Genomic DNA, 27,995 nt, shown 5'->3' with positions numbered 1-27,995 from the left:
TGCCTCCCCAGGCCAGGGTGACCCCCAGAGAAGGAAAAGTTACTGCAGTACCGTTTATTACCAGAGACACCACGGGGCTGTCAGAACTTTGGGGCAGGAGGGAGGGGCAGAGGGGAGGGGCGGTCAGGACAGAAAGCTGGGGACAGAGCTGTGGGACCTGGCGGGGTAAGCAGGAGCTCCAGGGCCAGGGGTTCCCCTGGCAGGAGGGAGAGGCTGAAGCCCTGGGAGTGGGTGATGGTCCACACGCAGGTCGGCAGGGGCCCCCAGGTGGGCTTGCAGAGGTCCGCAGGTGGAGCTTGCAGGAAAGTCCCCATGCACTGTCTCTAGAAACCTGGGAGGAAAGTGTACCCTGTGCGTTGGGCTGGCGGAGAACCAAGATGGGGACCCACCCTTCCAAGATGGGAGACGGCTGGGAACTGAGGCAGGGAGGAGACTCTGGGTGGGATTCTGGCCTGGGTGACCCTGGCAGTCTCTCTCAGCCTCTCTCCGAGCCTCAGCTTCTCCCTCCGGAGAACCCCTGCAATGCCGGGGTGCGGGCTATGTGTGGGGGTGGTGCCCAGGCGCTTTCGGGAGGGGCGGGGGCAGGCCTGGGAGAGAAACACAGCAGGCAGCCTTCACTTCCCTGCACTTCTTGCTCGGGCCACCTGAGTGGGTCGCGTGGTGGGGTGGGGGGCCCTAGGGCATCTGGAGGGCGGTGCGGGATGGGGGTCCCTCCGAGGCCGAGGTGGAAGCGGCTCCGTTGCTACGAGGGGCCTTAGCAACGCACCCATTCAGCGGAGACAAAGGCGCTGTCACTTGAGCGCAGAGGCGCCTCTGCCGCTCTCTTGTTCCCACAGACGCTGCGCCTGCGGGGGCGGGTGCTGGGGGGCTGGGAGCCGAGGTGTGTAGCGGGGTGATGGGCGGGGAGGGGGGGGGGGGTGCCTTTCTGCCCGCTCGGCACGCCCCCCACCTGCAGGACGCCTGCGCCCTCCAGGCAGGCCTGCAGGGGGCGCCTCCAGCCCATTTTGCAGAAGGGGAAGCTGAGACACGGAAGGACTGGGACATCCGCCTGGACGCAGGTCGGCTGGGAGTCGGGGGTCATACAGACCTAGGCTCAGATGTGCCTAGGCTTACCCCCACGAAACTACTGCTGCCTCAGTGTCCTCGTCTGTGGGGCTGGGGGCCTGACCCCTGGCTCGTCAAGGGCTCTGCTCTGTGCCTCAGCGTTCGGAGCTGCACAGTGGGAGGGTGACCGCACCCCTGTTTTCCCCAGTCACCGCATGAAAGGAGCCACCAGATGCCCAGGTTTAGCACATAGCCCAGCCCCGCTGAGAGCTCCACAGGCAGGCCTCTGGCCCTGGCTGGAAAGAATCCCGACCTTTCGGAGGCTGGGCAGTGCTGAGTCGGCCCCCCAGAGGCTTGTCTCCAGTTCAAGACTGTGGGAACTCGGGCTCAGAGAGGCTGCCAGAGTCCACGGTCCCCGGGGGCCTCCCTCGGGCCAGGCTGAGCGCTCCTGGAGCAGGCAGCCCTGGCCCTGTCCTGCTAACTACAGGTCCCCACCCCCAACCCCATCACGTCCCCATCAGCTGTCCAGTGGGGAAACTGAGGCCTTGAGGAAAGCGCTTGCTCCTCGTTGGGTTTGGAAGAACTCTCAGACCACCGCGCATCTGGCCAGAGCGCTGAGAGCAGGTGAGGTGGGGAGGCTGAGGCTGGGCGTGGGGCGCACAGAGGAAGGCAGGCCCGTGGATCCCTGCCGTCCTGGCAGCACTGGCTGGGGAAGGGGTCCCAAACTTACTGCCTAAGAAAGCCTCTCCCCAGAGCACTGACCGAGCCCCCCGGGCGCTAGCGGGGGAATTTTAGGCACCAACAAGGAGCAGAGTGAGACAGGAAGAGCCGCTCAAATTGTGGGAGGCTGGGTGGGGCTGCTTCTCAAATCACTTCCATTTCCGCACAGTGGGGCTGAGGGAGTGTCCGGACACCAAGGGGAAAAGGGGGGCATTCCCCTCCCCACCTGGGGTGTGGGAGCCGTACCGGAAGCCTTGAACGCTGTCAGCTCCACTGCCTGGGGACAGAGGAGGTCCGTCAGAGGGTGGTCCCCCTCTCCTTCTGCTCCTCTGGCTCTGGGGGCCCTTGGCTACCTTGGCAATGACTTCCCCACCCCCGGGGGCCTTGGCATTCAGGTTCTGCCAGCTGCCCCCAGCACCTTTCAGTCTGGTAATTGAAGGAGGAGGCCCCCTGGGTCCCCAGGAGAAGCCCCCACCCCAGCTCCACGCTGGTCCCTGTGGTTTCCCTAAGCTTCAGGTCACAGCTGCCAGCCCCTTGGTAGAGCCCTGCCACCCCTGACCCAGCCTCACCGGTCTCTCGGGTTCTGCAATGGAGGAGAAGGTTGTGGGGATCCTGGGGCCGTGGGTTCCTAGAAGGGGGAAGACATTTGAGCAGGTGAACTTGTAAGAAACTGAGGCAGGAGGCTGTCTCTCTCTGCTCCCCTACCCTGAACAGGGACCTCATTTATTAAAAAAAACAAAAACTCTTAAGAATCCACTCGAAAATTTACCTCATAGATTAGCGCTGAAGAAACTAGGACCCAGAGAGAGAAAGTAACTTGCTCAAAGGCACACAGCAGGAAAAGCAGGAGCTCAAATACAAATTCCTGGCCTGACCTGAAGTCACTCAACCCATGCCCTGTCTCAGGGCACCGAACCCCATCCATCTACCTGCCTTCAGGAACCCACTACACCTCTTCTGCATGGAGACCCAGGGAGGGTGACTCTGGCAAGCTCTGCCTCTGGGCTGGGCACCAGGGACAACTGTTGCCTGGTGGTGGGGGTGGGAGGAGGAAAGGAGCCTTTTATAAGCCATCCCCAGGTCCTGCAGTCACAGAAGACTGCAGCACTGGGGAGACTGGGGCACTGGGGAGACTGGGGTGCTGGGGAGACTGGGGCACCGGGTGGCACTTGGACTGGAAGGGGGTGTGGTCTCACCTCTAAGAGCCAGGTGTCTCTGGGGTGGAGCCAAGACTCTGGGGTCATCCCTGGCCACCTCCCAGGGACATGAGGGTCTAGAGTGGAACCCCGGGCCCGTGGGACTGGAGCGAGCCTGAAAGGAAGGGGCATCAGCGCTGGGATCCCTGCCAGAGGTGGGGCCTCCCACCCCTTGGTCCCCAGGCCTGCCCACCGTGAATGCCTCTGCTGCCTTCTTCTCAGCCATCCTCTGCAGGGCGCTCCGGACCTGGAGGATGGGGCGGGGGCAGGGCTGGGACCCCTCCCCGACCCCCATGGGCCAGGTGCAGAGCCCCCTACAAGTAAGCCCTACCTGCCCCCACCCACATCCCACCCCGGCAGCAGCCAACGTCCCAGGACTTACCTCTCCGTTGTAGGCGGCATAGACCAGGAAGATGTATGGCCCCTGGGGACAGACCCAGGGTGAGGGTGGGTGACCTCCTGGGAGGCCCCCATCTCCCACTGCCTGGCCTGGCACCACAGCACAGACAGCCCCAGAGACATTTAGAGACACTGGCCAGTGAACACGAGTCCTGCCCTGCCCGCCAACCCACGATGAGGAATGGGCAGTTGTGGCATTCCATGGCAAAGAGAACCAGGAGGGCCTGGCCCTGCCGGATCATATGCCTTCAATCTCGGGTCACCAGGCAGCCTCTCTGCCCTCTATCCCTCCACACCCCAACCCCCTGACCTGCCCCGTCCTCACGGCCTCGCCTCCTCCTGAAGCTCCAAGGCTAAATGAGGTCCAGAGACAGAGATCTCACTGCATTCTGATTGTTCAGTTCAGTTCAGTCACTCAGTCATGTCCGACTCTTTGCAACCTCATGGACTGCAGCATGCCAGGCCTCCCTGTCCATCACCAACTCTCGGAGTTTACCCAAACTCATATCCATTGAGTCAGTGATGCCATCCAACCATCTCATCCTCTGTCATCCCCTTCTCCTCCCGCCTTCAATCTTTCCCAGCATCAGGGTCTTTTCCAATGAGTCAGCTCTTCGCATCAGGTGACCAAAGTATTGGACCTTCAGCATCAGTCCTTCCAATGAACATTCAGGACTGATTTCTTTTCGGATGGACTGGTTGGATCTCCTCGCAGTACAAGGGACTCTCAAGAGTCTTCTCCAACACCACAGTTCAAAAGCATCAGTTCTTCGGCGCTCAGCTTTCCACTAGCTGAATGCCTCTCTGAGCCTCTGTTTCTTATCTGGGAAGTGGGGATGCGGCCAGGACTTGCCTCCTGCTACAACAGCTGGCTCCTCCCCACACACTCAAGGACTACAATGCCATGGCCCCTCACCAAGCACCAGCGTGCTTGACCCTCACAGCAGCTCCATGGTGAGGGGTGGAGGGAGGCTCATTCTCCCCATTTGATGGAGAGGGCCCTGGGGCTGGGGGTGGGGACAGAGCAATGTGTCCCAGGCCTAAGTGTGGACCTCCACCCGCAGGTGGCTGGTGGAGCTTACGACTCCCTCACCTTCCACCTGGATGATGCAAAAGGCAACAGTTCCTCCCTTGAGGCTCAGACAAGAGGATACAGGTGAGGGGATGTGGGTTCCTTGAGGCCCTCTAGCTTCCCAGGGCTGAGAACTGGAGCCCCAGGGCCCTACTAGTCTCCGTGGCTCCCAGGCACCAACAGGGTCGCTACCAGCCCCAACGCTGCCCCTAAGCCAGACCCTGGGGGCTCCCAGCCCCACATACCGGCCCATGCTCCCCCTGCAGCTCTCTGCACAGTGTCCCCCATCCCGTCTCCTTTGATTCAGTCCTTGTGCTAAGTCGCTTTGTGAGCCCGTGGACTGTAGCCCACCAGGCTCCTCTGTCCACGGGATTCTCCAGGCAAGAATACTGGAGTGGGTTGCCATACCCTCCTCTAGGGAATCTTCCCAACCCAGGGATCGAACCTGCGTCTCCTGCATTGGCAGGTGGGTTCTTTGCCACCTCCTCACACCCAAACAAATTCACTCCAATCCAACCACACCAGCAAACTGTCCAACATCCTCCAAGGCAGGGGTGGAAGTCTCAGCTCCTCACACCAGCTCTGGGGACCCTGCATGGTCTGGCCCCCATGTTCCCTCCTGCCCCATTTCTCACCAGCTCCCCCGACTCCATGTCTCTCTCCATCTGATCTCACTGTGCTCCCCTAACTTAAAACTTTATTCCCCTCTCTCCATGCAGCACTTAGGCATTCACTGAGCACCACGCCTCCAGGGAATGCCCACTCTGCCCCCTGATTTGCTCTCAACTAACCCCCTTGCACCTCTCAATCTCAATCACACCACACTGCGGTTGTATGGCTTTGGTGTCTGTCTGTGCCCCCCCCCAGGCTGAGACCTCCAAGGGTGGATTCTTTGACTCTGTGCTCCACCACGGTCTCAGCATGCAGCCCAGCTCAGGCACAGGGCAGGCGCCGGGGAAGAACTTGCTGAACGGCTGAGTGAAACCATCTTGCGCCAGGTTATGCTTTGCCCTTTGCAAATATCATCTCAATGGAACCCAACAGTGATCCGATGAGGTGGAGATTATGATTCCCTTTATACAGACGTAGAAACTGAGGCCTGTCTCCGCTTGTCTAGGCCTCTCAACAAGACCCTCAGACAGGGAAAGTGTGAGCCCCAACCTGTCACAGGACTGAGACTTTGCTCTTCCAGCACAAAACCTGGCAGAGAGGCCAGACGGGAACAAACCACCCCCAAGAGCAAATAAATGAGTCCGGGCAGATTTCAATCCCTCCAGCCCCAGCCCTGCTCCCTGGTCACTTGGGGCAGGTCCTGCCCAGCTTATGCCCCAAGACAGATGAGAAAGGGTGAGGCTGGAGGTTGAGCGGGGAGAGAACAGCATGGAGCGACAGCAGGTATGACGGAAGAGAGAGGAGAGGGAAAGGCCGGGCCTGGGGAGGGAAGCATCCAGGAAGGACTCAGAGAACGTGGCTCTGAGCCGACTTGGGAGCTGCCCTGAGATAGTCACGGGAACATCTGAGTGGGCTCAGGTCTCATGCCTTCTGTCCCCTCATGAGGCAGTCTTTCTCCTCTCCTTTCACCAGACCTGAAGGTCTGAGGCTGGCTTGGGGGCGGGCGGCAAGAGGGGTGACCCTCAGAGAGAGGGAGAGGCAGGGGAAGGGACCAAGAGACAGGGGGTCAGAGCCAAGAGAAGGGGCGATGTAGAGAGAGATCCAGGAAGAGGTAGGTGAGACCCACACCAGAGGAGAAGGGGACAGGGAGAGGGGTCTATGACAGAGACCGAGCCTGAGAGACAGAGGAGGAATCTCAGGGAGAACTCAGAGACGAAGTAAACGAGACACCGAGAGAGGAAGGGACCTGCCCTGAGAGGGAGGCGGAGAGGGCTGTGAGGGGGGCTCTGGCCCTGTGGCTGCAGGTCTGCCCGCCTGAGGGCCAGGGGCAGGGATGGAGCTGGAGTAGTTGCCATAGCAACAGGAGGCTGGTACCTGCCCGCCATTCTGAGGCAGGGCGGAGAGACCTGGGCAGGGTCTCTCTGCTAAGTGGACCGAGCTGGGATTCCAGCCCGTGGAGCTCTGGGAGTGCAGGGCTTGGAAGAAGGGCTTCTCCGTGTCCGTCTGTGTCCCCGGCTGCTCAGCGCCACCACGTCTGCGGAAGCCGTGCTTCTTTGGGAAGAGCGTGGGAACCCCAGATTTTTTTCATTCTCCTGGCCCCACCCCGGGCATGACCTCCATCCTTCCTGAGCTGTCTGCTGCTTCCCCACCATCTCTGTTCTTTCCTCTCTCCATTCCCACACCTCTTGGCAGAGGGTGGCGAGTCCCCAGGGCCCAGGGGGAGACGATACCATGGACCAGGACCCTGGAGCACTTGGTGCGGACCACAGGAAGAGGTGCTGGGGGTACCAGGGAGGCCAAGGGGCCGGGTGGGCCCACCTGGACTCACCTCCCTCCCAGCACTCACTCAGTCACTGGGTTGTGGCTGTTTGTGGCCATGCCTGAGTCCCCCATAGATCTGCAGACCTCCTGAGGACAGGGTGCCTAGTCTGACCCACTTCTGTGGCTCCAGGACACGCAACCAGAAGGGCACACAGGATTCCTGCGGTCCCATGGTACTGCTTCCTTTACGTGGGTCATGTTCTTCCAACCAGCACCTTTTCTAAACTGCTGTTTTCACTGGAGGAGTATCTCATGCTGCCCCAAGTAGGCCACCTGCAGACCCCAAAGGGAGAGGCCCCTGGCGTCCTGCATCCCCCTTCCTTAGCTTCCTGCCAAGGCCTGAAGTGGTTTGAGCACAGCCTGGAGGCTGGGACTTCTGCTGTGCCCTTGAGCATCAGGGTGCCAGGCATCTTAGCCACCCCCTTCTGGGCCTCAGTTTCCTCAACTGTCTAATGGGCCACAAAATCCTCCATGAGGTTCTGCTCTTTGATTGGAGGTTTGACCCAGTCCCCTCTCGCCCGCCCTCCTCCCGGCAGTGTCCCCACTGCCTTGGTGACCACGAGAGAGAGGACACTCCCTCCCCAGGCCCCTGACCAGCCCACCACGCCCACGGAGCTCCAGTGTGTGGCCCAGGGCCTAGAGGTACCTGCAGGGAATTGAGGCCCACGGCGGCGTAAGCCCAGGCAGGGCTGAGGTGCACCAGCAAGCCCACCAGCCAAGTCAGGCCCAGGACAGGCAGCAGGACCAACACCGGCTTCACCGTGGCCCTGCAGGACAGAGGCGGGGCTGGGGGAGGCCAGGGGCTGGGGTGGGGGGGGGCGTCCCTACAGGGTTCTGGGGAGGGCAGTCCCCAGCAAGCATCTGGAGAGGGCCTGGAGCTGCAGACTGGGGACCGCGGCTCAGGACTTGGGTGTAACTGGAAAGCTCAGACACCCAGAGTGGCAGGGAGTGGGGGTGCTGGAGCTAGGAAGGTGGGGTCCCAGGTCCAAGTCTGGCTCATCCCCAGCCTGGCTCAAGGGAAGGGAGTGGCAGCTGTCCAGGGGGAGGGCTGAGGCCTGGACAGTGAGTCCAGGGGGCATGGATCTGGAAGGGCTTCCTCTTCCCCCTCCTCAAGTCCCCAGGGGGGCAACCATGCTTTTCAAGGCCCCACTGGCTTGGGTTGCCCTCCCCTTGGCAGAGGGTAGAGTGGCCAAGAGGAAGGTCTGGGGTGTGGGGGGGTGGCCCCTCCAGCAGGATATGGTCCCGTAGTGATGGGGTTCCGGCGGGGGTAGAGACCTAGACTCTCACTCTGAACCTGAACTTCTAGGGACTGCCTCATTTAGGGGTCCCCTCCACCTGACTCCACCAGAGACAGTGCCTTCTGCAGATGGTGAGTCCCCAGGACAGTGGCTGGTGCCTACACTGCCCCTCATATACACACAGGCTTCACCATTACCATCCACACATCCACACGCATAAGCACGTGTGCACACACAGCACGGACACATTGCACACACACACCCATCTATAGCCTTGCACACATGAGTGCACGTGGCCACACACACACCCACCCTGGACTCACGCATGCTCACACCTGCCCCCCTCTTCTGACGCCCCCAGGCTGGGGTCTCACCACATCTGGATCCTGAGCTGCTGCTGCACGCAGGGCTGCGGGCTCAGCATGCGGGCGCGGCGGCGGGCACTGGATACGGTGACAATCACCACGCGGACCAGGATGCAGGTGTTGGCCTGGAGATCTGGTGTCAGAGAGCAAAAGGGGCTCCCCCTCCCCCGACCCATCCCTCCCCGGCAGGGCCCCCGGGCCTCTCCGCTCACGGTCAGCACGAAGAGCACGGGCCCCACAAAGGCCCAGATGGCGTCTGTGTGCACGTTGAGCCAGCAGTGCCCAGTGGCCACGTAGTCGTGTGGGGACATAGCCAGGGTGATGGCCACGATGGCCACAGGCACACCTAGGGGGATAAGAAGTGACTTCAGGACCACGCCACCCATTGTGTCCTCCCTGGGAGCCAGCCCTCGTCCAGAGCTGCAGCCCCCAGCCGTCCCATAGTAGCGGGTGTAACGGCGGCACTGGGCGATCCAGGGAGTGGGGTTTGGTGGGCTTGATATTTGTGGGTGGCATTGGAGCCCTGAGCGGTTGGGAAGTGGAAGAGCTAAGACAGAGCTGAAGCCTTAGGGCTGAGAATCAGCAGAGTTGGAGGCTGGTGGCTGGCATGGGCTTAGCTGGGGCTTAGCTCCCAGATTAGGGAGGCGGTGCTGGAGGCCAGGAGCTGAGGTGGTCGAAGTGGAGGAGGATTAAGAACTGGAGTTGGGTAGAGTTGGAGGTTGATGGAGCTGAGTTTGTGTCAAGACACGGGTGCTGGGCGCCAGGTGGTGCTGGGTGCTGGTGGAGGAGGTGAGTGTGGCATGGTGGTGGGTATGGGGCAGTGGGTATTGGGCATAATGGAGGCCATGCAAGGCACAGTCAAGGGGAACAGGACACGAATGAGGAGCAGAGGGACCTCACCCCAGCCCGTGGCGTAGTAGAGCGGCATCCGAGGGCCCGGGCGCATGCTCACGGCCACCACCTTGCTCCACAGCAGCAGCCCCTCCGCCAACATCCAGAAGAAGGCGGCCAGAAAGAGAAGGTGCATCACAGCTGTGACGGCCACGCAGGCCACCTGGACGGGAGGGTGGGCGATCCCCACTGAGGCCAGTTATGGGTGTGGTCCGCCCTGGGTCCCCTGTCCACTCCTGGCATTGCCAACCCAAAGCAGTCTGAGTAGGTGAGGTCCCTGGGTAGCGCCCCGGGTCCAGCTCCAACATTCAGTTTTTCCTCTTTAGGCCTTACTCCTCCCTGGAAAGGGAGCCGGGTGCAGACGTGGGACGGGGTGGGGGGCAACCCAGAGAAGGCGGAAGGTGTTTTCCCAGCCACCCCTGAGCCCACAAGCCTCCCCTGCTGGTTGCCCACCTTGTCGGCCTTTGCCCACTCGCTGGCCATGAGGAAGCCCTCGGCGGAGGCCAGGGAGAAGGTGAGGTTCTTGTGGACCGTGGCCCGCTCTGACTTGGGGACCCTGGACAGACAGGGGAGGTGTTAACGGGGACCCCACCACCAGCCCTCACCCCCATCAGCCCCAGCCTCGCCCTCATCCGGGTGAACTGGCTGATGAAGGCAGAGAGGGCGGCTCCACAGGGGCCCACAGCCCCAGGGGAGGGCCCCGGATCGGGGTCTACCTGGACCAAGGGTGGACGCCCTCCCAAGGAGGGCTGTGGAGGCCGGCAAGGGGCGGGGTGGGCCCAGGGTGCCACAGCGGGTGGTGAGCCTGCCTTACCCAGCCGCCAGGAAGAGCAGGAAGGTGGTGGAAAGGGTACAGAAGGACACACCACAGCCCACAAATGAGAGCGTCCTCAGCAGTGACTCCTCCTCAGGGCCTCTCTGGAAGAGGGACAGAGACCTCGGAGGGCAGGAGCCCCGCCACCACCCTGCGCTGCCGGCACCAGGCCTCACCCGCCCCCGCCGGCAAGTCCCAGGACAACACCCACCGCCCCATACCCACCCCCACCCCCCAGGCCTGCACACAGCAGGCACTTAATAATGAGCATTTGCATGTCCTCCTCTGCTGGCTCTCCCTGAACAGGGGCCCGGCTTTCAGTGATTTCTCAGCACTGGATGGGAAGTGGCCGACACACCCGTGGGGAGGAGACGGCATGTGATAACCACCTGCTGAGGCAGGAGTAAGGAGCTGGCACGAATTACTTACGATGTGTCAAAGGTCCACGCTCTGTTTTTACAGGAAAACTGCATCAGATGGCATGTTTCTCTAGTGTGCTCCCCAACACGCCAAGTGACCCCAGCATTCCTGGGCTCAAGCCCACCTCACTCAACCTCTTGGTGAGTGACCACTGAGTCCCTTTCTGGCTCCAGCCAGCCCACCTCGCTTGGCCTCCTCCTGGAATTTGGCTTCCCCCACCCCCAGTCTGTAAACGCTGGTACCTATCAGAGGCCTGCTGTGGCCGAAGCTCCTTTTACTTCTAACTGCATCTCAGCCACGGCTTTACCTACCAGCTCTTGTTTCCAGCTGAGACCCCTCCTGCCGTGAGCACTAGGCCACAGGACCCACGGCCCCCAGACCAGTGGTCCCCCAAATCTGTTGCCCACCTGAGCCTTCTCGGAAATGAGTCCCTCATCTTCTAGTGGCCCTGGACCCCGTCGCCCTCAGCCCAGTCTCCGGGTCTCCCCACTGCTCCCGGGTCCAGGGGCCCTCCCTTCTCCTAGGCCCCTCACTGCTTTCCCCTGTCACCACCCCAGCCTCACTCCTGGCACCGCGGGCTCCTTTGTGCAGAGGTAATGCCTGCTTCACCCCCTTCCACACATCCTCTGCAACAGGACCACCACCCAAGCACATGAGCCTGGCATCCCCGGTCTGTGTGATCTGACCCAGGCCCACCTTGCCCACCGCCACCCCCCCATGGACATTGCACTGAAAGCCCCAGACCCATCGCAGTTCTAGAATGTAGCTCATCCGCCAGTTCCAGCCTCCTGTGCCTCCCTGGCGGCTCAGCTGGTAAAGAATCCACCTGCAGTGCAGGAGGCCTGAGTTCGATCCCTGAGTTGGGAAGATCCCCTGGAGAAGGGAAAGGCTACCAACTCCAGTATTTTGGCCTGGAGAATTCCACGGACTGTATAGTCCAGGTGTCGCAAAGAGTCGGACACAACTGAGCAACTTTGACTCTGCCTTTGCTCAGGAGGTCCTCTGCTTGGCACACCTTTCTGTTCAAATCTTGTTCACCCTTTAAAACTGGGTCCTGACATCACCTTCCCCTGCCCCACTCCGCAGCACTCACCTGGACGTCATACACCTGCAACAGGACGGCAAAGTTGGTGCTGTGGTTGCAGAAGCAGGCGGTCGAGCCCTGGTACAGGGCAGTCACGGAGCAGCCAGTGGTGACCCAGGAGCCCCCTGAGCCTGGGCTTGGGGTGAGTAGGGGATGGAGGGCTCTTGAGATGCGCTGCACATGGGGGTGGGGGCAGGGGGAAGCCTTTCCACAAACCCTGGGGTCTCTCAGTGCCCTGCCTCTATCCAGTTATGTGACCTTGGGCAAGTCACTGCTCCTCCCTGGGTCTCTATTTCCCATCTGTGAAATGGGAGGATGGGGCTGAAACCAGTGATCAGTATTAACTGCATTAATTACTAAGGAACAGTGATTAATCTTCATTCCCTGGCTTGGGATATATCATCAACTCTAACACTCATTCCACAGAAGAGTCTCTCCCTACTCTAAGTCCATAGAGTAGGCTTACATAGCTCCTATGACAGGGAGCTCAGTACCTCCTGAGTAACAGGCTCTTCTGCCCCAGTTTGTCCCCAGCTGAGTGGGGCCTGGAACCACCCCCACAAGGAAGCTGATGAATGGAGGCCAAAAACTCACTTGAGTCCTGCCTCATCCTCAAGTGGAATGGATGTCTTTTTTTTTGTTTGTTTTTTAATGCCTTATTTAAAGAACTTGGAAACTCACCTGATACTGAAGTTCCAGAAAGCACAGACAGGCTCCACCAGCTTCGGAGGGAAGGCCTACGGGCAGCCAACAAGGACAGGGCAGATATGTGAGCGCACGTGGGCAAGGAGGGAGATCAGTAGATGCAGGGAGACGTGGAGACGTGTTTGAGGGGCTGGGGGTTGCCTTGTATAAATCATGGGTGCAGTGGTTGGAGAAAAATGCTAGTGGGAAGGCACAGAGAAGGTGAAGTGAGTTGAGTTGCAGGCTGGCATTATGGTTAATATGGTTAAAATCCTAGGAATGAACTAAATGTCCATCCTTTGGGGATTCCACAAAAGAGCTCCCGGAAGTACTGTGAGTTTAGCAAGCCTGCAGGATACAGTATCATTATATAGAAATCAATTGCATTACTATAAACTTATATGAACAATTTAAAGTTGAATTAAGAAAACAACACCATTTACAAAAACATCAAAAACTCTCTACTACTTAGCGGTGCATACATGCTCAGTTATTAAGTCATGTCCTACTCTTTGTGACCCCATGGACTGCAGACTGTCAGGCCCCTCTGTCCATGGGGTTTCCCAGGCAAGAACACTAGAGTGGGTTGCCATTTCCTCCTCCAGGGGATACTCCTGACCCAGGCATGGAACCTACGTCTCCTGCGTTTGCAGGCAGATACTTTACTGCTGAGCCACCTGGGAAGCCCACACTACTTAGAAGTATATCTAACAAAAAACCTCAAGACCTGTACACTGACAACTAAATATCACTGCTGAGAAAAATGCAAGAAAATCTAAATAAACGCAGCAATATGCCTTGATCAAGGATTGGAAGACTCATTGTTAAGATGCTAGTTCATCATCTTATTTCAATTTGGGAGATTTGGTACAGTCGCAATCAAAATCCCAGTAGGTTTTTCCATAGACATTAACAAGCTGATTCTAAAAAACAGTTTTTTTGGCTGTGCCACACGGCATGCAGGATCTTACTTCCATGACCAGTGATCACCTATGCATTCTGCAGTGGAAGTGCAGATTCTTAACCACTGCCAGGAAAGTCCCCTGATTCTAAAAGGCATACAGCAATGTGAAGACCCTAGGCCAGCCAAAGCAGTTTTGAAAAGGAAGTATAAAGTTGGAGGACTTACATTAACTGATTTCAAGGCTTACCAAACAAATACAATAATCAGGACATAGAGGATTAGTGTATAGATCTAGGGAATAGAATAGAGAGCTCAGAAATAGACTTACACATATATGGACAATTGATTTTCAAAAAGGTGACAGGATAGTTCAAGGGAGAGAGAATAATCTTTTCAACAAATGGTGTTGGAATGGGATATAGCAAAATATGTCTATATGGAAAAATATGAAGTCAACCCCTACCCAACAAAATATGCATAAATGAACTGAAATAAATCTATAAATGTAAAGGCTAAAATGAAAAACTCCTTTGAGAATATCTTTGTGACCTTGGGATAGGCAAGTTTTCCTAGACATCATGCAAAATGCATAAGCCATGCAAAAGAAAAATTGATAAACTGGATTTCATCATATTTAAAACTTATTTTTCAAAAACACTGTTAAGAAAAGCAATCCGCGGACTAGGAGATATTATGTACAAAACATACAGCTCACAAAATACTTGTATCCAAAATATATAAAGAATTCTTACAATTCAATAGTAATACAAATAATTTAAAAATTGAGGAAGAACAAAGCTGGAGGCATCATACTCACTGATTTCAAACAACATTACAAAGATACAGAGATTAAACAGTATGAGATTGGCATAAAAGCAGACATACAGATCAATGGAACAGAATAGAGAGCTCAGAAATAAGCCTTTGTGTGTATGGTCAATTAATTTATGACAAAGGAGCCATGAATGTATAGTGGGGAAAGAACAGTCTCCTCAATAAATGATGTTGGGAAAATTGGACAGCCATAGGCAAAAGACTACCCACTCCAGGATTCTTGGGCTTCCCTTGTGGCTCAGTTGGTAAAGAATCTGCCTGCAATGCGGGATGCCTGGGTTCGATCCCTCGGTTGGGAAGATTCCCTGGAAAAGGGAAAGGCTACCCACTCCAGTATTCTGGCCTGGAGAATTCCATGGACTGTATAGTCTATGGGGTCACAACTGAGCGACTTTCACTTCACTACACAAAAGAATAAAACTTGGCTACTGTCTTATACTATACACAAAAATTAACTCAACGCTGAACTAGACTTGAATTTAAGACCTGAAACCATAAAACTGCTAGAAAAAAACATAGGTGCTAAGCTCCTTGACATAGCAAAAATATTTAAAAGCCAAAACTATGCAGTTAAACACAGGCAGAAGACATACAGACAGCCAATGAGTACATGAAAAGATGCTCAACATCATTAATCATAAGGAAAATGCAAAACTACAGTGAGATATTACCTCACATCTGTTAAGATGGCTATTACCAAAAACACAGGAAATAACATGTTGGCGAGGAAATGGAGAAAAGGGAGCACTCATACCCTGCTGGTGAGAATGTACATTGGTGCAGCCACTATGAAAACAGCACAGTGGTTCCTCCAAAAATTAAAAATAAAACTACCTTATGGTCCAGCAATTCCACTCCTATATATATCCAAAGAAAATGAAGATACTAATTCAGAAATGATATATGACACTGCTTATCTGGATGGGTAAGCAACAAGGACCTACTGTACAGCACATGAAACTCTGCTCAATGTTATGTGGCAGCCCAGATGGGAGGGGAGTTTGGGGGAGAATGGATACATGTATATGTATGGCTGAGCCCCTTCGCTGTTCTCCTTAAACTATCACAACATTGTTAATCAGCTACACCTCAATACAAAATAAAAAGTTTTCTTAAAAAGAAAATATATTAATATAAGCACCTCCATGTTCACTGCAGCATTATTTTCTAAAGCAAAGATATGGAAACAACCTGTGTCCATTGATGAATGAAAGAATAAAGAAACTGTGGTGTGTGTGTGTATATATATATATACATACACACATAAATATATATATAGTGGTGTGTATATATATATATATATATATATATATATACATACACACATAAATATATATATAGTGGCGTGTGTATATATGTGTGTGTGTGTGTGTGTGTGTGTGTGTGTGTGTATAGGCTTCCCTGAAAGCTCAGCTGATAAAGAATCTTCCTGTAATGTGGGAGGCCTGGGTTTGATCCTTGGATTGGGAAGATCCCCTGGAGGTGGGCATGGCAACCCACTCCAGTATTCTTTCCTGGAGAATCCCCATGGACGGAGGAGCCTGGCAGGCTACAGTCTATAGGGTCACACAGAGTTGGATATGACTAAAGCGACTTAGCATGCACACATGCATATATAAAAATGTAAAACAGAATATTCAGTTCAGTTCAGTCGCTTAGTTGTGTCCAACTCTTTGCGACCCCAGGGACTGCGGTACACCAGGCTTCCCTGTCCATCATCAACTCCTGGAGCTGACTCAAACTCATGTCCACCAAGTTGGTGATGCCATTCAACCATCTCATCCTCTGTCGTCCCCTTCTCCTGCCTTCAATCTTTCCCAGCATCAGGGTCTTTTCAAATGAGTCAGTTCTTTGCACCAGGTAGTCAAAGTATTGGAGTTTCAGCCTCAGCATCAGTCCTTCCAATGAACATTCAGGACTGATTTCCTTTAGGATGGACTGGTTGGATCTCCTTGCAGTCCAAGGGACTCTCAAGATTCTTCTCCAATCCCACAGTTCAAAAGCATCAATTCTTCAGCGCTCAGCTTTCTTCATAGTCCAAATCTCACATCCATACATGACTACTGGGAAAACCAAAGCTTTGACTAGATGGACCTTTGTTGGCAAAATAATGCCCCTGCTTTTTAATATGCTGTCTGGATTGGTTATAACTTTTCTTCCAAGGAGCAAGCGTTTTTATTTCATGGCTGCAGACACCATGGGCAGTGATTTTGGAGTCCAAAAAAATAGTCTTTCACTGTTTCCATTGTTTCCCCATCTATTTGCCATGAAGTGATGGGACCAGATGCCCTGATCTTAGTTTTCTGAATGTTGAGTTTTAAGCCAACTTTTTCACTCTCCTCTTTCACTTTCATCAAGAGGCTCTTTAGTTCTTCTTCACTTTCTGCCATAATGGTGGTGTCATCTGCATATCTGAAGTTATTGATATTTCTCCCAGCAATCTTGATTCCAGCTTGTGCTTCATCCATCCCAGCTTTTCTCATGCTGTACTCTGCATATAAGTTAAATAAGCAGAGTGACAATATACAGCCTTGACGTACTCCTTTCCTGATTTGGAACCAGTCTGTTGTTCCATGTTCAGTTCTAACTGTTGCTTCTTGACCTGCATACAGATTTCTCAGGGGGCAGGTAAGGTGGTCTGGTATTCCTACCTCTTTCAGAATTTTCCACAGTTTGTTGTGATCCACACAGTGAAAGACTGGTGTAGTCAATTAAGCAGAAGTAGATGTTTTTCTGGAACTCTCTTGCTTATTCTTTGGCTTTTTGCACTTCTTTTTCTTGGGGATGGTCTTGATCACTGCCTCCTGTACAATGTCACAAACCTTTGTCCATAGTTCTTCAGGCACTCTGTCTATCAGATCTAATCCCTTGAATCTATTTGTCACTTCCACTGTATAATCGTAAGGGATTTGATTTAGGTCATACCTGCACACATGCATATATAAAACAGAATATTTTTCAGCCATAAAAAGAATGAAATCTTGCCATTTGAAACAATGTGATGGACCTTGAGGCCATTATATTAAGTGAAATAAGTCAGAGAAAGACAAATACCTTATGATCTCACTTATATGGGGACTCTATAAAAAAAGTCAGGCTCATAAAATACAGAGAACAGACTGGTTGCCAGTGCAGGTGGGGCAGGGGCAGGGAGAAAAGGGTGGAGGGAATACAGCAACAAAATTAAGAGAGAGAGGATCCGTGTGGTTTGCTTGGAGAAATCTCAGTGATCAGAAAAGGAAATAGCAGGCTAACGTAAACATTTTTGAAAAAAAAAATAAAGAATATTTCCTATATTTTAAAAAGCCCAATGACATCTCAAAATTTTTTAATTAAAAAAATGAATGAAAACTGAGAAAAAAATTTGAACTTATATTGAACAGAGGAAGATGCATGAATGCCTGATAAGTATATAAAATGATGCTCAAAATCATTGATCTTCAAGGAATTGCAACTTAGAACCACAATGAGATGTCAATACAAAACCATTAGAATCAACAACAAGCAACACCATAGATGATACTCAAAACCAACATCTGGGCAAAAGAAGCCAGACTACAGTACACATTATATGATTCCTTTTATATAACACTTTAGGAAAGACAGACAATCTAGAGTCACAGAAAGCAAAGCAGTGATTTCCTGGGTCAGAGTGGGGAAGGCTGATGGGGAAGGAGCTTGAAGAAGTCTTTGGGGAAGGCGGACAAGCTGGGTATCTTGACTGGGGGCAGCAGCACATGAGTACACACACTGGTCAAAACTGATCACATTGTACACTTACAATGGATGGTTTAGTATATGTAGATTTATGTACTTTAATCTGATTTTTTAAGAAGTTTTGAGATGATATACAAAAGACATAAGCTGTGGTATATGAGTGTATTTGTGTGTGTGTGTGTGTGTGTGTGTGTGTGTGTGAGTGTGTGGGCACATGTGTCCAGGATTGGTGGTTGTGGGGAAAGCAGACTCTAACTTTCCCTAAAATGCTCTAAAGCTTCAAAAGCAAGAAGGAATTTGTGTTTTACATGTAATGAATTAAATGACATATCCTGCTGATACTTCCATGTCAGTTTATAGCAAAATACCCCATTCCTTACATAACCTCAGCTGACATTCTATTGTGTAGCTCTACAAGGCTTTTTTGTTGGGGAAGGGGGTGCACTGCGTGGCATGCAGGATCTTAGCTCCCCAACTCGGGATGAAACCTGTGCCCCCTGAAGTGGAAGTTCTGAGTCTCAGCCGCTGGACATCCGGGAAAGTCCCTACAAGGCTTTTAAAGTAGTCTCCTGTTGATGGACATTCAGGTTACTTTCATGCTTACAAAGCACACTGCAAGGTGGGGCTCTCACATCTCCTTATGTGATCTGATGAGAACCACCAGTTTTTTGAGCCATGAAGAACTATAACAAAATCCCAGCTCTGCCACTTAAACAAACACGATAACAAAATCCCAGCTCTGTACCAGGCACACTAGCTTCCCTAAGCTCATGTTTGTGGACTGGGCAGTTGGAAGATTAAATGAATGCAGCTTATTGAAGGCATCTGCCATAAAGTAAGCATGCAATGCATTACTTCCCTTCCCCCTCTCTCAAAGACAATGGGATGGCTTGTGGATGTGTATTTTTCTTGAACAGTTTTAGACCTTGGTTCTCCAGTGAACAAATACTGGGATGTGTGTGTGGGGGGAGGGGGTGGGGGTAGGCACCCAACCAGGATAACTGTCCCAGGTGGCTGTTTCCCAGAAGCATCGCACAGTACCTGGGTCTGGTGTTGCAGGTGAAAGGTCACAGCTGTGTTGGCCTCTCCAGTTTCATCCCACACCTCAGAGGAGATGATGGCTGACCCCACCTGGGTGCTTAGGAATCTGTGGGGAGAAAGGGAGCTTTTAAGGGCACCAGGGGTCTGTGGGAGAGAGGTCACACATGACTGAGGTCATCAAAGATGATACCTCTAAGTCCAAAGAAACATTAGCAAAAGCCCTGTGCGGGGAATTAGGGCACCTGGGTTCCATTCTTGCTGGTAATTTGGTTGCCCTGGTGACTCAGAGGGTAAAGAATCTGCCTGCAATGCAGGAGACCCTCCAGGGTTTGAACCTGGGTCAGGAAGATCCCCTGGAGGAGGAAATGGCAACCCACTTCAATATTCTTGCCTGGAAAATTCCATGGACAGAGGAGCCTGATGGGCTACAGTCCACAGGGTCGCAAAGAGTCAAGACACGACTGAGCGACTAACATTTTCATTTTCTATTCCCTCCCGGAGACTCAATACTGGAGCCGGGACCCCAGACAGGAATCGAGCCATGTTCCCACCAGCACATCTTTTCGAGGCCCAGAAATCTGTGTGTGTCAGGGGTGAGCAGGTTTTGCCATGGGCTGCCAAGGGCAGATTTGCCCACCACAGTGGGGGTGGGTTCTGGGAAGGGATGGAGGCCTGGCCTTCCCTGGGGAGGAGATCCAGGCCCTCGGCAGCCTACTGGGTGGGACTCACCTCTGCATTCTGCTTGTTTGTTCAGGACTGTCAGGAGCCCGAGGCTCCTGGCCAATGGCCCCCAGGGTGTGCTGGAAGACACTCGAGCTGAACCAGCTGTGGATCACAGTGACTCCAGAGAGGCCTGGATGAACAGGAGGAGGCCTGAGACCCACCCAGTGGCTGAGCAGGCACCACAGGTCGGTCCCGAGGGAAAAGCTCTGCCCACTTTACAAATAGGGCAACCAAGGCTCATAGAAGTTAAATGACCTCCCAGAGATCACACACTAGAGAAGTGGGCAGAGCCAGAATTTCAACCAGCCATAGTTGACGTGCTTAAGCTGGCAGCTCCACAGCCCTTTGCCCCTTATCCTAATCCTCCACCCCAGGTGGAGTTTGGGGTTTGAGGGGAGGAGACTAAGTGAACACCTACTATGGGGTAGGTGTTTAAGCTCCTAACAATCCAGTGCTCCTGCTGCTGCTGCTAAGTCGCTTCAGTCGTGTCTGACTTTGTGCGACCCCATAGATGGCAGTCCACCAGGCTCCCCCATCCCTGGGATTCTCCAGGCAAGAACAGTGGAGTGGGTTGCCATTTCCTTCTCCAATGCATGAAAGTGAAAAGTAAAAGTGAAGTTGCTCAGTTGCCTCCGACTCTTAAAAACCCCATGGACTGCAGCCTACCAGGCTCCTCCGTCCATGGGATTCTCCAGGACAATCCAATGAGGCGAGTAATAATCTTACAGATGGGAAAACAGTTCTGAAAGCTGAAGTGACTTATTCACAACAGTAGAGCTAGGAACTTTGATGGTTGAGATTTGACCCAGAGCCCTGAGGGTCCCACCACCCGTCCCCCTCGCCCACCTTTCCCGAGGAGCCGCCTCACTTCAGCAGCGGGGATGCGGATGTGGCCAGGCCCCTCTGGATGCCCGCCGGGCACCGTGAACACGTAGCCCTCCATGCTGGCCTCCCTCAGGCGTAGGCGCCGCACCTCCAGGCCTGGGGTCAAACGGGGCTGAGTGGCTGGACCTCAGGAGGGAGGTCTTCAAGCTGGGCTGGCCCAGCTGGCAGGGTCTGTTTACCCTGTCCCTGCCACTCATCCAGGAGGCCACCATTCCTGCTCAGAGAGGCTCAGCAACTTGGCTGAGGTAAATCTGACATTTCTGAGTCCAGGGAGACAGGGTGACTGAGAAGGGGGAGTCGCTGGACGGCAGATCCTGAATATCAGTGAGCTGCCAGAAACCACTGGGCCCCTGAAAGACCCAAGTTTTGCCTGACATTCCACTGTCAGTGCTTCCCCACTCAATCCGTAACACAAACATTCACCGAGTCTGGTCCTGAGATGCAGAAATGACTCAGGAACAGCCCTGGTACTCAGGGAGCTTCAGGCTGAATCATATTAATTGCCACAGAAGCAACAAAAGATAAGTTCAAAATACCAGGGTAACAGAGGAGACAGGAACTGACTGTTGGGAGAGAGCTTAAACTGGGGAAGTCTTCCTAGCAGAGCTGATGCTCGAGCAGGGTTCTGAAGGATGTATAGGAGTTTGCTAGGAGGTCAAGAAAGAGAGTATTCTGGATGGAGTACACAGCATGGACCAGGGCAGAAACAGAAAGGAGAATTGGTGGGAGTCGGAGAACTCCCAGTGATGAGCGCTGAGGAGGATGTCTGAGCCCAGGTCCCACCCGCAGCCCAGTTGTGTGGGACAGGTTGGGGCAGGCTCACTAGCATGGTGGTACTGGAGGTGCATTCGAGGCTGCTCAGAGGTCAGCATGGAGTTCAGCAGGGGTGCCAGGTGCTGCACGCTTGCCACCAAGGCCATGGGTCCGCCAACCACCTGGGAGGAGGCCACAGCTGAGCCCCTCTCACGCTCCACACCCCACTGCCGCCTGCCCTGACTGCTGGGGTTAACACATTCTCACGGATCTGGGAGGTGGCCCGCCTGCTCTGGACCCTCAGAGGCTCTGCCTGAGGGCATCCAGGATCAAGTCCTGGATCCTTAGCCTGATATTTGAGGCCCTGCCTGATGAACCTTCTCCGGCTTCTCCAACCCAGTCCTAAGCCACGTTGTCCTCGACTCAAGCTGGAGGCCTCACAGTGCTCTCTGCCTGCTCGTAGGTTGTTTGCCAATGGGGCACACTCAGAAGGCAGTGCCATGCCTTTTGCCTCTTTGGTCTGACAGGTGCTCAAGTTTTAACTTCTAAAAGAAAGCCATGGGGGTGGGGGGGAGTGGTGTTGGTGGGTGGTGCTGGTGAGGACAGAGCAGGGATGGGGATCATGCATGGTTGGGACCCCTCCTCTGTGCTGGGCAAGTCACCTGATTTACACCTACTCCTGTCCATTGCCTAAGCAAGCCAGGTATGATCATCCCTATTTTCCAGGGAAGAAAACTGAGATTCAGAGTCCAGTTTGCCCCAGTCTTCCACAGTGTTTCAGATCCTCAGTAAAATGTGGGGTTACACCCTCCCAAGGGTGGGGAGCACCACCTGGAGAGGTGAACATCCCACAGAATCAGCCTCCTGGGTTGTGCCATCCCTACCTCACCCTCAAACCCAGGTTTCGGTTCTGAGGTCACAGGGGACCATGCCTGCCTCTGAAGCCCCAGAGGTCTCAAGTTGATGTTCATGACCCTGTGTTTTCTCCCTTCTTTGAGCTGATGATTCCCAGGTCTACAGCCACTTCTGCCACGACGAGATTTCCAACACCCTCATCATCTGTCTCTATTCTCCATGGCCGAACACTTAGTATAGTGAACCTCCCACATAAGGTGGTCAGTGATTGTTGGGTAGGGGAGGCCCTTGTTGACTAGTGGCTCTTAATTTTTAATTGCAGAAGCTGTTGTTCAAGAGCAGTTGTTTGTGGAAGTTCAACTTATAAAACAGACAAATGAGAAGCTTCTCCAGATGGATGGCAAAATGGAGCTCGGAGATGGGTGCTGACTTGCCCATGGCTACACAAATGGGTGGCAAGGTAGGAAGCAGAGCCCAGGCCCCTGTGGCGCCCAGCCCTGCCAGCCTCACCTCACTGACTGACAGCCATGCACCAGCCAGCGGCTCCTCCAGGACCAGGCTGGCCACAGACATGACGGCCTGGCCCAGCTGCTCCCAGGGCCCTGTCGTGGGCTCTGGCTCCCACCTCCCAAGGGCAGCCACTCTTTTCAGAAAGCGCAGGACAGCCAGCAGTGCTGCTGGCCCCAGTGGAGCTGTCTCCTTTGCGAGGACTCCCTCCAGGATGCTCAGGAAGCTGGCGGCCTCGGTCAGGGACAGGTCTCCGTGGGCTTCAGAGAGAGGGTCAGGAAGGAGCTGTGGGGCAGAGGAGCCGCTGATGGCGGGTCTGATGGTCACAAGGGGGATCCCACCCCCCCCACCCCCCCACCAGGGCCTATATGCTTGGTCTCTGCCCGTCTTCTTGGTGGGTAGGATCTAACTACTCATGAGCCCCCAGCTCTCAGAGTGCATGGGTGCGTGAACAACCTTAATTCCTGCACACACATTAGGTGGGTGTCCCCTTTCCAGGTGAGGACACTGAAGCTCACGGAGGCTACCCAAAGTGCCCCTGGGAGGGGGCTCACCACAGTAGCGTTGGCCAAGGCATTGACTCGGCTGATAACATCCTGGCCAGGCCACGACTGGGCATCCTGCAGCCACTTGTACTTCTCTGCAAAGCAGTGGATGCCAGACTGAGCCCTGGGCAACCTCCTCCCCAGAGGTGCCCCATCCACCCTGTGCTTGCAGGGGCTGGGCACACTGATGGCGGTGTGTCTGGAGACTTAGGTGTCCTGGATGGGGAAACTGAGGTACAGAATGGCAAAACCACCTGCTTGAGGTGAATCCCACAATCTGGCATTCTCCCCCAGGTCAGAATGGCCCCATTTATCTGTGGTCTAGACTCCACCGAGGCCCCAGGATGCTGAGAAGATTCCCAGTTCCCAGGCTGTGCCAACTGCTGCTCCCTCAGGTTACACTGGTCCGTACCCAGCGCCCCCTTCAACAGAGCCGGACGGCGCACCTGTCCGGTAGCAGCAGAGGAAGGGCAGCGGCTGCAGGCAGAGCAAAGAGCCCTCGGTGTGGGGTCCTGGGTTCCACGTAGGGCACTCCTCTGAGGGCACTGGCCAGGGTGGGAGAAGTGTCAGGGCCGCCTCCTGGCTCCCCACCGTCTCCACGACCTATAGCCCATTCGGGCCTTGAAGGCACCGGCACGCCTGAGGGGGCACCAGGACGCGCGATGCTGGAGTTAGGGGGCGACGTGGGAACCGGAGAGAGGAGCGCTGCAACCAGCACTGGGCAGAGCAAGGCGGCCGCGGGGTTGGGGACGGGAGAGCGAGTCCCTCCAGGCTGCCATGACTAGGTACTAGGTAAAGGAGGCCTGGAGAGGGCGTGGCCGGACTTGGGTGTGGCTCGGTTGGCAGAGGTGGGCTGGGTCCGGTAGGGAAGCCAGGAGGTTGTGGGTGGAGCCAAAGGTGGGCGGGGCCTGGCAGGCAGGAGGAGGGACAGACCGTACCCGGACAGAGAAGCCGCACCCACACCGGCGGCAGCAGCGAGGGTGTGACGTCCAGGGCGCCCAGATCCCAGCGGAAAAGCAGGCCGCCGGGGGGCGGCGCGCAGGCCCGTGCCCGGAGCATTTGCGCGGGGCTCAGCGCGCGGGCCCACAGGTGGAAGTCGGTGAGGTTGCCGCTGAAGGCGTCGCGCGCTGAGAAGCCGCCGCCCAGAGAGTCCTGGTCCTGGCCCAGCACGAGGATGCCGCCAGGTGGCAGCGGGTGGCCGGCGCCCAGGCCCCGCGCCCCAGCGCGTCGCCGCCCATCGGCGAACAGCGACCAGCGCCCGCCGAGCTGCTCCCACGTGGCGCACACGTGGTGCCAGCGGCTGTCTGCGCGGAAGGCAGCGCGGAAGGGCGCGTGATGCCCGCGCACCACTAGCGCTGCGTGCACGGCGCCGCCCGGCTCAGCGAAGGCTCGCAGCTGCAGCGCGTTGGCCAGCGTGGGCACAGCCAGCGAGAAGAGTGCTGCCGGGTCGGACGAGGTGGCGTCCCACTGCACGTGCGCGCACGCTGTCAGCTCCCCCAGCGCGGGCAGAGGCATCCGAAGTCGAGCAGCCCGGTCCGCGGATCTCTCCCCGAACATCAGTGCGGCCGTGGCGCGCGCGCCTGCAGGGATGCGCCTCCGCCTCAGTTTTCTCACCTGCACACACGGTCCCGCCTCTGACAGCCCATTGTCACATCTGCAAAGCCCACCCCCTTAAGCTTTGGGTGCCTCCCTCCCTCGGGAAGGAAGAAATGGGGACTCCAGTGCCCCTAACCCAAGGGTAAACCCTCTACTCTCAGTCCAGGACAAGGGAATCTGAGATTGCCACTCGACTTCCTCTGCGCTCAAACCACAAAGACTGTCACAGAAGGCTGCTATCTTGAGGTCACCAAAGCACCCTCCCCCCAGCCCCCATTTTTAAAGCCCCAGCCCAAACTCACGCCTCTGCAGGGGTCTTCGCAGAGGGGCTTCTCTTTGGCCCACCCAGATGGGGTCAGGTAGCCGTGCAGCGAGGAGCCCATTTGGGGGTGGCAGTACCAGGTGACCCAACCGCTGCTCACAGGACTCTTGGGCCTGCCACCAGCTCAGCCGCTGCCCTGGGAACTTGCACACCTCGTCTGCAGTCTCCACTACCTCTCCAGGGGCCACTGGAGCTGCCGGGTGGGAGAAGGGTCTATGGGGGAGAAGTGTGTGGGCATCTGACCCTTGCTGGGTGAGTGGGGTGGCAGAGCCAAGGACATTGTGCTTGGAGACATTCGGGGCTGGAGGGGGCTGAACCCTGGCTATGCTAGCAAGTTTTGTCCCCTTGCTGGGTCTGTTGTGTCATCTGACGTGTAGTGGTAGGAATGACATGGACAGGAGTGATGCTTTCAGCCCAGGGCTTGGTGTAGTGGGGCTGAACTAGACTGCACATCCTCCTTCCTTTGCATTCCAGGCCAGTGTGGCACATGGACCAGGGGCTGGCTGAGCTGGGGAAGGGGAGAGCCTCTCTGGGGCATCCCTCATACCAACCTGTGACCCAAGGGTTCCTTGATTCACCTGGAGAGTTGGAAGGGGTCCCAGAGAGACTCCTTATCTGAGAGAGAAGACAGGTGGGGTCTGAGTCAGATCCCCACACCCATATGTGCTGTTATTGAATGTCTACTATGTGCTTCAGCGGGGTACAGTGGAGGTAGCAGACTCATGCAGTCAGACCTGGATTCACCCAGAGTGTGATCTTAGGCAGGTCACTTCATTGCCCTGAGCCTGTTCCTAGCATCTGAAGTGAAAGTGAAAGTGTTAGTAGCTTAGTCGTGTCCAGCTCTTTGTGATGCTATGGACCGTAGCCTGTCAGGCTCCTCTGTCCTTGGAATTCTCCAGGCAAGAATACTGGAGTGGGTTGCCATTCCTTTCTCCACGGGATCTTTCTAACCGAAGGATCGAACCTGAGTCTCCTGCATTGCATGTGGATTCTGAACCACCAGGGAAGCCCTAGCATCTAGTGGATGCTTTATTCTAGCTCTGTGCCGGGGACTTAGCTTGTGTAACCTTTGCAGTTACCTCATGATGTGAGGTGGCCACTTGGAAGCCTAGCATCTTTGAGTCCCCTTGGCCTCCTCCCCTCCACCCTGTGCCTCCCAGAGGTTCGGGTACCAGGAAGGCTAGGAGGCAGTAGCACCAGGGGGCCATTCTGGATCCAGCAGGAGGAGCAGGCGAGGAACAGCAGAGATCACGGGCGTGGCCGGTATAGACTGAGGAAGGAAAAATGCACGGGAAGGCAGCTCCGAGTCCCGCCTTGCTGTGCTACCCACTCTGCCATCCTGCCCCTTGTTTGGCTCCCAGACCCCACTGGGCTGGAAGCCCAGGATGGGATGGCCCACGCAGGGGGGATGACATTTACTTGCACAAAAGGGATGGTCTCCAGGAGCCTCTTCCAGGACTGCAGCTGGGAAACACTGTAGCCCTGGTGAGCTGGTGGGGAGTAGGGTGGGGACAGCAACAGCCCACTGGCCAGAGAGGGACGAAGCCAAGAGCAGGGTCTCCTGAGGTGGGGGTGGGGGGTGGGAGAGTGAGCCCCCGACCCTGTAGGTCTCCTCGTGTTCTTTGCGCTTCTCAGCCTGGCATTCAAGGCTCTGTTGCAATCAGGCTTCTGCTGAGCTCTCTGGCCTCATCATTTGCCCACACAGCCACCCTTCCCTTGCTCCCCACGCTGCTCCCATTTCCCCAGGCCGCATCCCTTCTCCAGACCTTTGGCCACGCTGTCCCTCCTTCCCAGACTGGCTTCCCGCTCCCTCGGAGGCACCGCCTACAAATCAGCTCGCCGTCACTCCATCCACCCAGCACCTGCAGCAGACCTGCCACCGCCAGGCGCTGTAGTTAGCTGAGGAGACCCTAATCACAGGTGATTTGGGGGTTGCTCTTGGCAGCCTAGTAGGGGTGGGGGTGGGGTTCAGGTCTGAAAGAGCCCTGGCCAGGCACAAATGGTCTCAAAAAACACTGGAAGTCAAGTAATGCCCCACTGGGTCCCACCATTCGGCCTCAGGTCACCTGGAAGTCTAGAGCCATCACCAATGATAACTCGTTCCCTTTCTCCTTTCCCAGATCAACTCTGTAAGCGTGAAAATCAAACCCCAGCCTGGGAGGACCCGGAGAGTCACACTTTTTGGACTCTGAAAAGCACCAAACTTATTGCCACCTCCCCCCTCTTTTAAACAGCACTTGTGTCCCCCAGGGTCCCACCCCCAACCCCAAGTCGGTGGGGGAATTTTAAGAGTCTGGTCCGGGCACACAGTGTGGACTCAATAACTGCTAACTGCCCGCCGCTCTGTTCACATTTGTCCGTGTTTGTCCCCACAAACTCCCTGGCACCCCCCTTCCTTGCTCACCGAACACTCGTTGGCATTCAGAAGAGAGGCGAAGTTTGGTCGCCCCACTGCACGTCCCTTCTTCACAAGAGGCCAGCGGGGAATCCCTCGTAGGCTGATGGGCCCCGGGGGAGCGGGGCGGCGCAAAGGGCTCCCCTTCACCTGCGCTGATCCCGCCCCTGTTCACAGCCCGGCTCCTCACCGGCTTCGCCTGGTGCCTATGATCGGCTCACCTCTGCGAGGTCTCGGGGACCAGAGTTTGGTGTCGGCGAGCTCTCCGCCTGGAGCTCTCCCAGGACCGACGGGTGCGGGGCGGCGCTAGGAGACCCCGCCCCTTGGCCCCAGCCCTCCAGAGCGGCGACTTCCCCGCCTGTGCGCTCCGGACTGGGCAGGCGCTGGGCCGGCAGGAGACGTGTGAATCACGGAGGAGGAGGGCGTCAGTCTCTGGACGGGACCCGTGTCACAACTCCCCGCAAAACACAGGTAAAGTCACTCTTATTAGAAAGGGCACCTGGTGAGTCTCCGATCTCAAGTTCGTGGAAACCCGAGGGCCCATCTCAGGCAGGATGA

General features: G+C 55.5%; 1 protein-coding gene across 2 annotated transcripts; it reads right to left on the bottom strand.

Annotated features, from left to right (window-relative positions):
• Nucleotides 1-49: 49 nt before the first annotated feature.
• ADGRD2 (adhesion G protein-coupled receptor D2) lies at nucleotides 50-27,725 on the bottom strand. Of its 2 annotated transcripts, XM_070452657.1 has the most exons (28): nucleotides 27,447-27,725; nucleotides 26,809-26,915; nucleotides 26,462-26,603; nucleotides 26,215-26,312; nucleotides 25,594-25,657; nucleotides 25,023-25,235; nucleotides 24,063-24,704; nucleotides 23,571-23,669; nucleotides 23,134-23,219; nucleotides 22,583-22,864; nucleotides 21,288-21,399; nucleotides 20,426-20,560; nucleotides 19,586-19,709; nucleotides 18,857-18,962; nucleotides 12,358-12,413; nucleotides 11,686-11,812; nucleotides 10,173-10,276; nucleotides 9,812-9,914; nucleotides 9,368-9,521; nucleotides 8,680-8,813; nucleotides 8,477-8,592; nucleotides 7,511-7,631; nucleotides 3,343-3,384; nucleotides 3,154-3,207; nucleotides 2,961-3,075; nucleotides 2,334-2,392; nucleotides 2,011-2,041; nucleotides 50-331 (listed from the first exon to the last, which is right to left on the bottom strand). In XM_070452657.1, the coding sequence occupies exons 4-28, from the start codon at nucleotides 26,248-26,250 to the stop codon at nucleotides 324-326; spliced, it is 3,123 nt and encodes a 1,040-aa protein (XP_070308758.1). In that variant the 5' UTR covers nucleotides 26,251-26,312; nucleotides 26,462-26,603; nucleotides 26,809-26,915; nucleotides 27,447-27,725; the 3' UTR covers nucleotides 50-323. The 2 variants fall into 2 exon arrangements, with proteins under 2 accessions (XP_070308758.1, XP_020727732.2); XM_020872073.2 differs by lacking the exon at nucleotides 26,462-26,603.
• Between the last annotated feature and the right edge of the window lie 270 nt (nucleotides 27,726-27,995).

This window comes from Odocoileus virginianus, chromosome 2 (assembly GCF_023699985.2).
Source record: "Odocoileus virginianus isolate 20LAN1187 ecotype Illinois chromosome 2, Ovbor_1.2, whole genome shotgun sequence".
NCBI classification, from domain to species: domain Eukaryota; kingdom Metazoa; phylum Chordata; class Mammalia; order Artiodactyla; family Cervidae; genus Odocoileus; species Odocoileus virginianus.
Note: the sequence above shows the minus strand (reverse complement) of the source record. Positions and strands in the feature narration are given on the sequence as shown.